This window comes from Vulpes lagopus, chromosome 19, assembly GCF_018345385.1.
Source record: "Vulpes lagopus strain Blue_001 chromosome 19, ASM1834538v1, whole genome shotgun sequence".
NCBI classification, from domain to species: Eukaryota; Metazoa; Chordata; class Mammalia; order Carnivora; family Canidae; genus Vulpes; species Vulpes lagopus.
Window position 1 is genome coordinate 17,570,720 of NC_054842.1, and position 14,250 is coordinate 17,584,969.

General features: G+C 37.6%; 1 protein-coding gene across 10 annotated transcripts in view; it reads left to right on the plus strand.

Moving 5' to 3' along the window:
• NEK10 (NIMA related kinase 10) overlaps window positions 1-14,250 on the plus strand; it is a 230,932-nt gene that overhangs the window by 138,271 nt on the left and 78,411 nt on the right. For all 10 annotated transcript variants that reach the window (XM_041734504.1, XM_041734495.1, XM_041734497.1 and 7 more), the window contains one exon: window positions 12,634-12,847. In XM_041734504.1, coding sequence (XP_041590438.1) covers window positions 12,634-12,847 — 214 coding nt within the window. The remainder of the gene's footprint in view (window positions 1-12,633; window positions 12,848-14,250) is intronic.

The following is a 14,250-nucleotide window of genomic DNA, read 5'->3' on the forward strand; positions in this document are numbered from 1 at the left end:
CATGCTGGCTGCCCTGTGGGGAATAGATAGCAGGGAATGGGGGGAGGGGGGAACCAGATCCAGCTCTCTACTAGGACATGATGGTGACTCTGGAGTGGTCATGGTGTTGATGGAGGGAAGTGGTGTTGTTTTCATAGTGGCTGGGAAGTTGAGTCAACAAGTTTGGGAGTACAAGCATGAAAATGAAATGATACTGAAACTATGAAAACAACTGGGTTTATTCTATGGAACTTCAGAAAGTGGAGCCAAGACCATGGAGTGGAGTTCTGAGAAGGCCCAGGTCAGTTTGCCATTAGAAGTGTGTGTCAGGGGGATCCCTGTCGTGGCTCAGCGGTTTAGTGCCTGCCTTTGGCCCAGGGCGTGATCCTGGGTCCTGGGATCGAGTCCTGTGTCAGGCTCCCTGCATGGAGCCTGCTTCTCCCTCCTCCTGTGTCTCTGCCTCTCTCTCTCTCTCTCTCTATCATAAATAAATAAATCAATCTTAAAAAAAAAAAAAGAAGTGTGTGTCAGAATTAAGAGGTATCCACAGTGAGGCAGGCTACTGTGTGGGTAGTGAGTTTCCTGTCACCAGAATGTTTAAGAGGATGAATGATCACTATTAGGGGACTCTGGATTATTTGTAAGGGTACTTTTTAAAAAGATTTTATTTATTTGAGAGAGCCCAAAAGAGCAATCATGAATGGGGTTGCGGAGGGGCGGAGGGGGAGAGGGAAAAAGGTTTCCCTGCTGAGCAGGGAGCCAGATGTGGGGCTCCATCCCAGAACCCTGGGATCATGACCTGAGCCAAAGGCAGATGCTTAATGGATTGAGCCACCTAGGTGCCCCAATACTAAGATGCCATAATAAGTAAGAACTGATAATTTAATTTTCATTTTATAATGATTATATATTAAGATGACTGTGCATTCTGTAGCAGATGTGGCTTCCACTTAAGGTTATTCAGGACTCATTATCTGGGTTCACATTCCAGAGTTTTACCTTTAGAACATTTGACACGAAACCAAATTCAGTCATGAATTTTATGCAATTACATATTTAATTTGCTTTGGATTTTTAATCTTTAAAAATGAAGTTCCAAAGAATAAGGAAGCAAATTCAATTTTCTATTTTCTTAGTTTCCTGTTTTGTTTTGTTGTTGTTGTTGTTGTTGTTTTTGTTTTTTTTTTTTTCAGAAAATCGATGTGAGGAATACATAAAGGCAAAAGTGGTCTTAATGATAATTTATGACTCAGCAAATCATCAGGCTCAGAATTGATCGTGAATAACGTGATACAGCCTTTGAAATACAAGACAACTGTTGATGCACAAATTCACTAGACTCATTCTTAATTTCACACTTGGTGTTTCCAATTACATGTTCTTGCTTTTTCCATCTTCTGATTTTCTCCTTCTACATCCTGTCTTGGGGGTAGAGCTCATGCAATTGTGTCTCATGTGCAGTATCTTTCTTTTTTTCCTGTTTGTTCATGTAGTGTACAAGCACATTTTATCACTGGAACTTTTCTTTCCTAGCAGACTTTTACACTGGGAGAGTAACTTAGCAACTCTGAAGAGTTTGGAGCAGAAAATAAATCCATTTTGTTGCTCTGCCCAGTACCAGAGTTACTATTTTTACCTTCCTGTACACTGTTTAGAGATTATTGTCTGTTTACTTTTTAAAAAAGAACATTTCCTTTTATGCACAAAATCTTCTAATTGCCTTACATTTCTCTATCTGAGCCTGGTTGCAGAAGCTGTCTGGTGCTTTGTTTCAGAGGCGGTCATGATGACTAGCCGGTTAATGCTTTCAGCTAGTTCTAAGGATCTTTACATTTTTCACCCTACCTTCAACTCTTTGGTTTTCTCTTTTAAAAAAATTTTCCCCAAAGTAAATTTGACATGTTACATTTTATGAATTTATGGTATACAGTGTATCACTTTGATATACATATATATTTTAAAATGATTGCCAATGAAGCAATATTTATCACATAATTATATTACAATACCATTGACATATATTCATTATTCAGTGCAGATCTCTATGGCTTATTTATGACTTATTACAAGTTTGTACCCTTAGACACCATCATTCTTATCCTCCGCATTCCTCATGTCCTGGTAACTACCATTATTTTCTATTTTTTTTATAGGTTTGATTTTTCTAGATTCCATATAAGTGGTATCATACAATACTTGTCTTTCTCTGACTTATGCTACCTAGCATAATGTGCTCAAGTTCCATCTATGTTATCAAAAGTGGGAGTATATCTTCCTTTCTCATGGCTGGATAGTATCCCATTATATATATGTACCACTTCTTTTTTATTCATTCATATGATGATGGGCATTTGGGTTTCTGTATCTTGGCTATTGTGAATAATGCTGTGATAACATGGAAGTACAGGTAATCTCATTGAAATTCTGTTTTCTTTGCTTTGGAGTATATTCCCAGAAGTAGAATTGCTGGGTCATATGGTAGATCTATTTTTAAATTTTTTTAAAAGATTTTATTTATTCATGAGAGAGAAAGAGAGAGAGAGAGTGAGAGGCAGAGACACAGGCAGAGCGAGAACCAGGCTCCATGCAGGGAGCCCGACGTGGGACTGGATCCCAGGTCTCCAGGATCATGCCCTGGGCTGAAGGTGGTAATAAACCACTGAGCCACCTGGGCTGCCCCTATTTTTTAATTTTTTAAAGGAATCTCCATATTGTTTCATATAGTGGTTGGACCAATTTGCATTCTCACCAACAATGTGTAAGTGTTCCTTTTTCACCAAATCCTTATGAATAATACTTGTTATGTCTTTTCCTTTTGATGATAGCTATCCTAACAGGTGCAAGGTGATAGTTCATTGTGGTTTTTATTTGTATCTTTTTTTTTTTTTAAGATCTTATTTACTTGAGAGAGAGAGAGAGAGAGAGAGAGCAAAAGAGTGCACTAGAGGGACAGGGAGAGAGAATCTGAAGCAGGCTCCACGGAGAGTGCAGAGCCCAACACAGGGCTTGATCTCATGACCCTGAGATCATGACCTGAGCCAAAACCAAGAGCCAGCTACTTCACCAATAGCAACCCAGGTGCCCTTGTTTGCATCTTCTTGATGATTAGTGATGTTGAGCATCTTTATATGTCCCTATTGGCCATTTTGATGTCCTCTTTGGAAAAATATCTATTTAGGGGGAACCTCGGGTGGCTCAGCAGTTTAGTGCCGCCTTCAGCCCAGGGCGTGATCCTGGAGACCCGGGATCGAGTTCCACATTGGGCTCCCTGCACGGAGCCTGCTTCTCCCTCTGCCTGTGTCTCTGCCTCTTTCTCTCTGTGTGTCTCTCATGAATAAATAAATAAAATCTTTAAAAAAAATCTATTTAGTTCAGCCCATTTTTAATCAGATTATTTGAGTGTTGTGTTTAGTTCTTTATATACTTTAGATATTAATCCCTGTCTGATCTGTGATTTGTAAAATTTTTCTCTGCTCTCTAACCTGCTGCTTCATTTTGTGAACTGAGTAGCAAAGAGCTGTGCAGAAACTTTTGCATTTGATGTAGTCCCATTTGTTGTTTCTTGCTTTTGTTGTTTGTGCTTTTGACATCACATTAACAAAATCATGGTGAAGGCCAATATCAAGGAGCTTCTTCCTTTCCTTTCTTCTAAGAGTTTTATGCTATCAGATATTATGTTTAAGTCTCTGATGATTTTGAATTATTTTTGTGGGTGATATGAGAGAGAGGTCAGTTTCTCTATTCTGCATATATTTCTTCAATTTTCCCAGCATCATATGTTGAAGAGACTATCTTTCCCCCAGTGGGTGTTCTTGGCTCCGTTGTCAAATATTCATTGACTGTGTATGCTGGGATTTAGTTTTTTTTTTTTTATTTAGTTTTAAGCTCTCTATATTCTTTCATTGGTCTATGGATCTATTTTTGTGCCAGTACCATAGTGTTTTTATTAGTATGGTTTTGTGGTATAATTTAAAATCAGGAAGTATGATCCCTCCAGCTTTATTCTTTTTTTCTCAGGATTGCTTTGGCTCTTTAGGGCCTTTCGTGGTTCCACATACATTTAGGACTGTTTCTTCTATTTCTGTGAAGAATGACTTTGGTATTTTTATGGGAATTGCATTGAATCTGTAGATGGTTTGGGTGGTATGGCCATTTTCACAATATTTATTCCTCTGAAACTTGAATACAAAATGTCTTTCCATTTGCATCTTCTTCAGTTTCTTTCAGCAAAGTCTTATAGTTTTTGTTGTATAGACCCAAGGCAATGCTGGTTTTGTAAAATGAGTTTGAGAAGTGTTCCCTTCTCAATATTTTGGAAGAGTCTCAAGAGGATTGCCATTAATTCTTCCTTAAATGTTTGGTAGAATTCACCAGTGAAGCTGTCTGGCCTTGGAGTTTCCTGTGTTGAGAGTTTTACTGACTCAGTCTCTTGAGTCATTATTGGTGTGTTCAGATTTTCTATTTTCCTTATTCAGTTTTGGTAGGTTGTGTGTTTCTAGAAATGTATCCATTTCTTATCTATATGTCTGTAGTATCAGCTGTGATGTCTCTTTTTTCATTTCTAAATTTATTTGAGCCTTCTCTCTTTTTTTTTCTTGGCCTAACAAAGATTTGCCCATTTTGTTTGTTTTATTGAAGCAGCAGCTTTTAGTTTCATTGATTTTTTTCTATTGTTTTCCTGGACTCTACTTAATTTACACTCTGATTGTTACTATTTCCTTCCTTCTGCTAATTTTGGGTTTAATTTGTTTCTCTCTTTCTAGTTCCTTGAGGTACAAAGTTAGATTTTTTATTTGAGATCTTTCTAATTTCTTAATATATGCGTTTAGTGCTATAGACTTGCTTCTTTTTTTGGGGGGGGACTTGCTTCTTAGGATGGCTTTTGGGCATCCCACAAAATTTGATATGTTGCATTTTCATTTTCATTTGTTTTGGATAATTTTTTATTTCCCTATTGATTTCTTCTTTGACTCATAGGTTATTTAGTGGTGTGTTAATGAGTTTCCACGTATTGTAAAATCTACTCACATTTCTCCTGTTGATTTCTAATTTCATGTTATTGTAGAGAAGATAGTTGGTATGTCAGGTCTTTTTAAATTTGTTGAAATTAGTTTTGTGACCTCTCATATGATCTCTTCTGGAAAGTGTTCCATGTGTGCTTGAGAAAAATGTGTATTGTGCTGCTATTAGGTAGAATGTTCTATATGTCTCAGTTCAGTTGTTTTAAAGTATGGTTTAATTTCAGTGTTTCCTTATTGATTTTTTTGTCTGGATGATCTATCCATTGCTGATAATGGGGTGTTGAAGTCCTCTACTATTATTGTATTGACTATTTATTTCTGTTTTATGATCTGTTAATATTTGCTTAATATATTTCAATGCCAAGAGGTTGGGAGAATACATATTTATTATTGTTATATCTTCTTAGTGTATTGACCCCTTTATCATTATATAATGACCTTCTTTGTCTCATTACATTTTTGGCTTAAAATCCACTTTGTCTGATATAAGTATAGTTATATCTGCTTTCTTTTGGTTACTGTTTGCTCAAAGTATTCTCTTCTACTCTTTCACTTGGAATCTGTGTGCTTGTCTTTGGAGGTGAGGTGAGTCTCCTGATGGCAAATAAGGTCTTTTTTAAAAAAAATTTATCTAGCCTGTTCGTGCCTTCTGATTGAGTTCATCCATTTACATTGAGTGGTGAAGACTTACTACTACCATTTTGTCTTATTTTCTGGTTGTTTTATGTCTCTATTGTTTCTTTTTCTTTGTGTTTCTTTTTTTTTTTTTAAAGATTTTATTTATTTATTCATGAGAGAGAGAAGCAGAGACACAGGCAGAGAGAAAAGCAGGCTCCATGCAGGGAGGCCGATGTGGGACTGGATCCTGGGACTCCAGGATCACACCCTGGGCCGAAGGCAGGTGCTCAACTGCTGAGCCACCCAGGGATCCCCTTTCTTTGTGTTTCTATTTACCTTTTTAGGTTGGTGGTTTTCCATGATAATCTGCTCACTTTCCCCTTTTTTACAATTTTGTATCTTTGCTCTAGATTTTTGTTTTGTGGTTACCATGAGGTTTTTATAAAGTGTCTCATAAATAAATAGTCCATTTTATGCTGATAACAACTTACCTTCATTTGTCTATACAGGGTCTGTCATTTTCCTCTCCGTCTTTTTATATTTTTGTTGTCACAGATTATCCCTTTTTAACGCTATGTGTTTATTACCAAATTGTAATCACTCCAGTTTTTTTAAATGCTTTTTGCCTTTAGCCTTTATGTTATAGTTGCTTAACACCTTATTCTAAAATAGAGTTAGAATTTTGTGATTCTATTTATCACTTTACTTGAATTTTTGTGTACTTTTATCTTTTGTTTAAGGTAGAAGATCTCCTTCCAACATTTCTTGTAAGGTAGGCCTACTGGTGGTGAACTTTTTAAGCTTTTGTTTGGGAAAGCTTTTATTTCTCCTTCTTGCTTGAAGGATAACATTGCTGAAGGACAGGGTTTTCTTGGCTGATGATTTTTGTTTCAATACTTTGAATACATAATTCCTCTCTCTTCTGGCCTGTAGATGTTCTGCTGAGGAATCTGCTGATAGTCTAACAGGAGTTACTTTGTAGACTAGTTTCTTTTTCCCTGGCTGCCCTTAAGATTCTTTCTTTTGACAGATTCACTCTAATGTGTCTTGAAGTTTTTTCACATTGATATGGTAAGATGATCTATTAGCTTCATGGACTTGTTTGTCTAGTCCTTTCCCCAGCTTCGGGAAGTTCTCAGCTATTATTTCTTTAAATAATCTCTCTGGGGATCCCTGGGTGGCGCAGCGGTTTGGCGCCTGCCTTTGGCCCAGGGCGCGATCCTGGAGACCCGGGATCGAATCCCACATCGGGCTCCCAGTGCGTGGAGCCTGCTTCTCCCTCTGCCTGTGTCTCTGCCTCTCTCTCTCTCTCTCTGTGACTATCATAAATAAAAAAATAAAAATAAATAAATAAATAAATAAATAAATAATCTCTCTGCCACCTTCCTCTTCTCTTGTCCTTGTGGTATACTCATTATTCTCATTGGCTCTTCTAATGCAATCTAATAGCTTTTATAGGGTTTCTTCAATTCAAAAAAAAATTTTTTTTTAGATTTTATTTATTTATTGATGAGACACACACACACACACACACACACACACAGAGGCAGAGACACAGGCAGAAGGAGAAGCAGGCTCCATACAGGGAATCCGATGTGGGACCCGATCCTGAGACTCCAGGTAGATGCTTAATCTCTGAGCCACCCAGATGTCCCATTTTTAAAAAATATTTTTAAATATAGAAACTCTTTTCTCCTCTACCTGAAACATTTCCAGATTCCTTTCTTCCAGATCACTTATTCTCTCTTCTGTTTTATTTGCTGTACTTCTAGTGCTTTGTGGTGCAGTCTTTAATTTACTGAGTTCTTGAACCCCAGAATGTCTGTTTGGTTCTTTTTTTAGAATTTCAGTCTCCTTCAGTTCTGACACTGAACCCTTGCTTCCATCACTTCCATGACCCTCCGTCTAATCCACACTCAGATGTATGGATGTATAGATCTGTATGATGTATAGATCTCTCACCACATAGAGATGTATAGATCTCCCGAGCATCGTGTTTTGCTGTGCAGAGGAAACCTATTGGGTTACGGATGTCCTACTAGTTATAAATTGAAGGAGAGAGACAAAGGGAACAACTCACACTGTAATGCTCAACTGTTTGTTTCTTAAAACACAAAATGAATATAATCAGATCCCTCTAATTCTGTCTGGTCTCAGAGCAGATTGGGGACAAAGTGGGTGGGATGAGTAGAGCAAAGAACAACCTAGATTTTTTTCTAGAAAATGATTTTATGTCTATTTGATTAGAGAATCATTGAAGCATTTGTTCACTCTTAAGAATTTCTCTGAAATATCTAAGCAGAGATGTATTTTAGAGAATCAAGGCTAAATTGGAAGTTCTGGTAAGTGATGTTCCTGGAAGTTTAAAAGTTTGTAGCCAAATATTTGGGATATATATTTGGGACTGGTAAATTCTTAGATGTTAGCTCTAAGTTCATTCATTTGTTCATTCATTCATTCATTCATTCACTCATTCATCTGCTGAGTACCTACCAGAACCCAGATTCCATTTTTACATGCTGAGGATCATGGCGAAGGTGACACATGTCTGTCCTTTCGAGAAGTTTCCAAGTTTCTAGTGGTGAAATGGATCATTACAATATAATATTATGGTCATTTAAGGACTTAAACATAATGAGAATATACAAAAAGGGGAGGAGAAATCATTTGAGGGTGATCAAAGAAGTCTTCCTAATGGTGACTTGGAAAAGAGTGGGGTTTTTGGCAAGCAGATAGGGATGGGATCTGGAAAGGGGCAGATACCATTGACAAAAAAAAAAATTCAAGCAGAAGGAATAAAATGAGCAAGGAAATGGCGTAAGAGAGCCATGAGTTATATGAGAAAGGACAGATAGGAGCATTTGGTGTGAGCTGGAGGAGGAGAAGGCAGGGATGACACTGTGGGGGAAAATAAGGGCCAGTTCCAGAGGGGGCTTGTATATAATGCTGGAAATATCAGTTTTGTTCTATGCAACCATGAAGGGCTATTGAGAAATTCTGAACAGAGATGTGATGTAGTCAAATATAGGAATATTATTCTGTGGTAGTTTACAGTATGGCCAGAGGTAGACAAGCAATGAATGTCATTTAGGAGACTCAATAGTCCAAGAAAGCAATGATCAAATAGGCTAATAGTGGTGGGATTAGAGGGGAGGAATATGGATTCAATAAATATTTAGTAGAGAGAAGCCACAGAATTTTGTGTTGGTTAAACGTGGGACAGAATGGAGGACCAATAAAAGTGTGCATTTTCCTTTCAACATAGTGAGCGTTTATAATGTGCCAGCCCTTTACACAGCTGATCACCATACCAGCTTGATGAGGTAGATATTGTAATTAACCTGTTTTACAGATAGGCCACTTGAAACTGAAACTAAATCTTGCCCAAGATAAATTAATAAAGGGTGAGCTGGGATTTAACTACACCAATCTGACCTGGAGGCTACCTTCCTAACCATGATGCTAAACTGCATCTCCCTGGTGGTTCCTTTTTCAGCAATGGCAAATCCAGGAATGGAAGCAATTTTGGGAGAGAAGGAGATGACTAAATACCGGAACAGAGACCATTCTAGTTCCCATTTACCATAATATATAACTATATAAAATTTGTAAAACTATTTTTAACTCTTTGAGGAACCTCCACACAGTTTTCCAGAGTGGCTGCACCAGTTCACATTCCCACCAACAGTGCAAGAGGGTTCCCTTTTCTCCACATCCTCTCCAACATTTGTGGTTTCCTGCCTTGTTAATTTTACCCATTCTCACTGGTGTGAGGTGGTATCTCATTGCGGTTTTGATTTGTATTTCCCTGATGGCAAGTGATGCAGAGCATTTTCTCATGTGCGTGTTGGCCGTGTCTATGTCTTCCTCTGTGAGATTTCTGTTCATGTCTTTTGCTCATTTCATGATTGGATTGTTTGTTTCTTTGGTGTTGAGTTTAATAAGTTCTTTATAGATCTTGGAAACTAGACCTTTATCTGATATGTCATTTGCAAATATGTTCTCCCATTCTGTAGGTTGTGTTTTAGTTGTGTTGACTGTATCCTTTGCTGTGCAAAAGCTTCTTATCTTGGTGAAGTCCCAATAGTTCATTTTTGCTTTTGTTTCTTTTGCCTTCATGGATATATCTTGCAAGAAGTTACTGAGGCTGAGTTCAAAGAGGGTGTTGCCTGTGTTCTCCTCTAGGATTTTGATGGACTCTTGTCTCACATTTAGATCTTTCATCTATTTTGAGTTTATCTTTGTGTATGGTGAAAGAAAATAGATCTGCCCTACGACCCAGCAATTGCACTGCTGGGGATTTACCCCAAAGATACAGATGCAATGAAACGCCGGGACGCCTGCACCCCGATGTTTATAGCAGCAATGTCCACAATAGCCAAACTGTGGAAGGAGCCTCAGTGTCCATTGAAAGATGAGTGGATAAAGAAGATGTGGTTTATGTATACGATGGAATATTACTCAGCCATTAGAAACGACCAATACCCACCATTTGCTTCGACGTGGATGGAACTGGAGGGTATTATGCTGAGTGAAATAAGTCAATAAGTCAAAGGAGAAGGACAAACATTATATGGTCTCATTCATTTGGGGAATATAAATAATAGTGAAAGGGAATAGAGGGGAAGGGAGAAGAAATGGGTAGGAAATATCTGAAAGGGAGACAGAACATGGAAGACTCCTACCTGGGAAACGAACTAGTGGTGGTGGAAGGGGAGGTAGGTGGGGTGTGGGGGAGACTGGGTGGCAGGCACTGAGGGGGGCACTTGACGGGATGAGCACTGGGTGTTATTCTGTATGTTGGCAAATTGAGCACCAATAAAAAATAAATTTATTATTAAAAAAATTATAAAACTAGCTTATACTGATTTTTTTATTAAAAAAAAAAGCTCAGCTGATAAATTCACCTGCTAATATTATACTTGAATATTTGCAGACTAAAACTTTAGTCTAATGTGCTAATGAAAGGATTACTTGTTGGGGTGTTTGTTTTATTCTTCACATGGCAGTCATAACCAACTCTAAGTCAGCCAAGCATTTTTATCAGCTTTAATTTCTTTTGCTAATTAAGTGAGAGTAGGTGAAGAAACTGATTTAATTAGAAGGCGAAATTCAACATTTTAGCATCTTTTATGATTATAAGCAAAAGAAAGAAATTTGAATACAAATATGTCACTGGCATAGAAGTTCAGCTTCACATGCGTATGACCAATGCTCAGGGCCACCATACTCAAAACAGTCCTGTGCTTAGGGTTTAGGGCTCTGCACTTAAGGTCATGAAATTCTTAATAATTTTATCTTTAAATTTGTGTTTTGGAAATGAAGTCTGTTGAGACAAGGAGCATGTATATTTGGGGCTTGGGAGCCTCAGTTCATATGAGGTCCCTCCAACTTCCTACTTCTCTGACATAGATTCTCAGCCATCTCCTCCTGGCCCTGTGGCCCCTGGCTGTCCTCCAGCTCCATCTCCCTGTCCCCGTGCCATCATTGCTACTGTTCTTTACCTGGTATAGTATATGGGAATACAGACAAGGAGAGGATCAAGGTGTAGTATGTGCCCTGCTGCATCTTGGAGCGAGGAGAAAAAGAGGCCCTTCTTAACCAGGCTGGTAGCATCAGGTGCATTCAATGGATGACTCAGTGGGGACCTCTTGCCCACCTCCAATCCAGGTACCAAGTACATTATAATGGTGGCATGGAGGTTGCAATCTCTTGGAGGGTCTCCTGCCATCATGTAGACAATGGTCTATGGAAAGGAAGATTGAGTTCTTCACTCCCTGCTGGGGCCCTACACTTTCATTTTGTACTGAGCACTCCCAAAATTATGTAGCAGTCTTGTCTTTCTTTGTTATAAATGCATGGACTGAACTTTGTTAAATATGAATTCAGCAGATGTGTAAGTGCCTGTCATAACCATAGTGCAAGCCTACTGCCTTAGAAAGAAAGATGAACCATGAGATGATAATGTCTAAGATATGTATATTTTACTCATAATCACAAAAAACAAAGAATAATTAGCAAATTAACAAGCTAGTCTTATTTTGACTTCTGTGGTGAAGAATAATAATAAAAATAAAATAGTTCTCAAATATTACCTGGAGATGTCAGTATAGGTGAAAGTTGTATGAACTCTAGTTTGCTAAATCAAATAAAAAAAAGTGAAAATCAGATCTTTTTCTCAAAGTTCAAATAAGTTAAAGTTTATAAAGAAGTAAACAACTTCAGTGAAGTTAGAGAATTTGAATTAAAAAATAGACAAAATATTATAGTGAGTATTGAAGTATTTAAAGCATGCTAGCAACAATCTTGCTAATTGATTCCATTGTGTCTAGAATAGCTTTCTATTAGTGTTTAGTTGTGACATAAATAATATTCCCTTTAGTAAGCTGATTGACATTTCCTACCTCCAAATCACAGAAAATATTAGCATGTAATGTGTCAGTTAATTACTTTAAAAATTATTATAAACATCTTAAACCTCTAAATAACTGGGTTACATTTTATTTTTATGGCTTGTGTTTGGTAAGATACACACTACTCAAGTTGGGTTGATATTGCTGCATATAACACAGCTGCAAAAGGCCAGTCAGTTGTGACCCCCTAGAAATCTACCTTCCATTTGATGTATCAGGGACTACATTCTCGGGATCCCTTTTTGTTTCACTGACCAATGACTTGACAGTGATTATAGAAAATAACCAGTTCACACAGGAGAAGATGACTAAATCCACCTGTCCTGAGCTCCATGCTCAGCCTGTAGCCCTTGTCTGACAGCCCAACTGCAAAGAGAACAATGCTACCTCCCTCTGCTTCCCAAACTTTTCAATACCTTTTTTTTTCAATACCTTTTAAAAAGTCTTGGATTCAGAACTATGCTTGATGTCCATCTTATCCCAGGTGATCTTGGGTATGAACACCATGGTGGATGCACAGTGGGGTTTAATCTTGACCCTCCACACCCTGTGGCCTGATCCCAACATTGACCAGAGTGCTGTAATCAAGTGTCTTCTCTTAGGTGCCTCACTCCTGATGCAGAAACCCGCCCAGATATTATAGAAGTCAGCTCAATGATATCGGATGTCATGATGAAGTATTTAGACAACTTATCTACATCCCAACTGGCTTTGGAAAAGAAACTGGAACGGGAACGGAAGCGTACACAGAGGTACTTTATGGAAGCCAACCGCAATGCTGTCACATGTCACCATGAGCTGGCTCTGTTATCTCATGTAAGTGTCCGTCTGTCAGTGTCTTCATGATAGACTATAATAAGGTCATCTGAAGTTGTTCAGGCTTATCTTAAGGGAAAATTATCTTAAGTTAGGAAAATATTAATTGCTATGTGCAGTATTTCACTATTGTATAGTTACATATTTGCATCCCTTTCTAGACTTTAAAATTATAGTTAAGATAAATGTTCCAATGAACTAACCCTAATTGATTGTGTATTGTAAAACTAGGGGCATCAGAAAGATCCCTTAGCAATTTTTTAAGTTTATATTATGCTCTTTTTATAGATGGCAGTGAATATGTATATTTTATTTCTTTAGCAATCTGATTTGGGAAATATGGATGAAATGTTATGTGTTAATCCAGATAAGGAAATAATAATTGCCTTAAAATTTTGTCCTTTTGCTTTTATTACTGTTTGTGGTGGTAATAATACTGCCTTGCTTCAAATAAGAATATGTCCTTTCATTTTTCTTGCCCATAACCTTTAAATTATTTTAACATTTAAGTTTATTTCTGAGCAGAACTTGAAAAAGGAGAAAACTATAAATGTCCACATGTGCAAGTGACCATGCCAGTGATGCTCTTGTTGCTCTCTTGTTTTTCCCCTGTGCTTTTGTTGTATTATGACCCATGATCCATCCAAGGGACGTTCAAGGGACCCTTGAACCTGGTAAATATTCTTTTCTTCTTTCTTGGGCATGAGGCCCAAGGAAATAGGGTCATAACACCCATTCTTAATTAAGGCAGTTGGTCATCAGATTTCTTTCTAGGACCCTAAAGACCTCTTCTGCCTCAGCTGGGAAAATAATATAAGGAGTTGATTTCAAAGAAGAGACAATTGTTATTTCTTCCTTCCCTTCTTTTCCCTTCCCTTCCCTTCCCTTCCCTTTTCTTTCTTTCTTTCTTTCTTTCTTTCTTTCTTTCTTTCTTTCTTTCTTTCTTTCTTTCTTTCTTTCTTTCTTTCTCTTTCTTCCTCTGAGCTTCTTAGATAACAGTTTCCATCTAACTCCTTTCTATTAAAAAGAATGCACAACTCTGTGGTGTGTTTGTCTTGACATATTTGGAATCTGGAAGTTGAAGATTCAATAGAGTTTTCTTTTGGGGGGAAAAAACTCATCTTTATTGCCTTGCTGATCCCAGCTGTAGTTTCACAGAACAATCCTTAGTGATTATCTAAGGCCTTGGTTTATGTTTAGGAACATATAACTTGGGGTTATAGCTCTTGCTGAACGCACTGAAATGTTATATAAAGCAAGTTAGAGCTCACTTTTCTTGTTATTTTATTACTTTGTAAAAAAGTAGGCAACAGTGAGAACACACACGTCATATTGCATGCAGAGTACAGTGTTCCCAGTAAACTAAAATGCAAGAGATTTAGCCATTTCTATATATCTTAAGT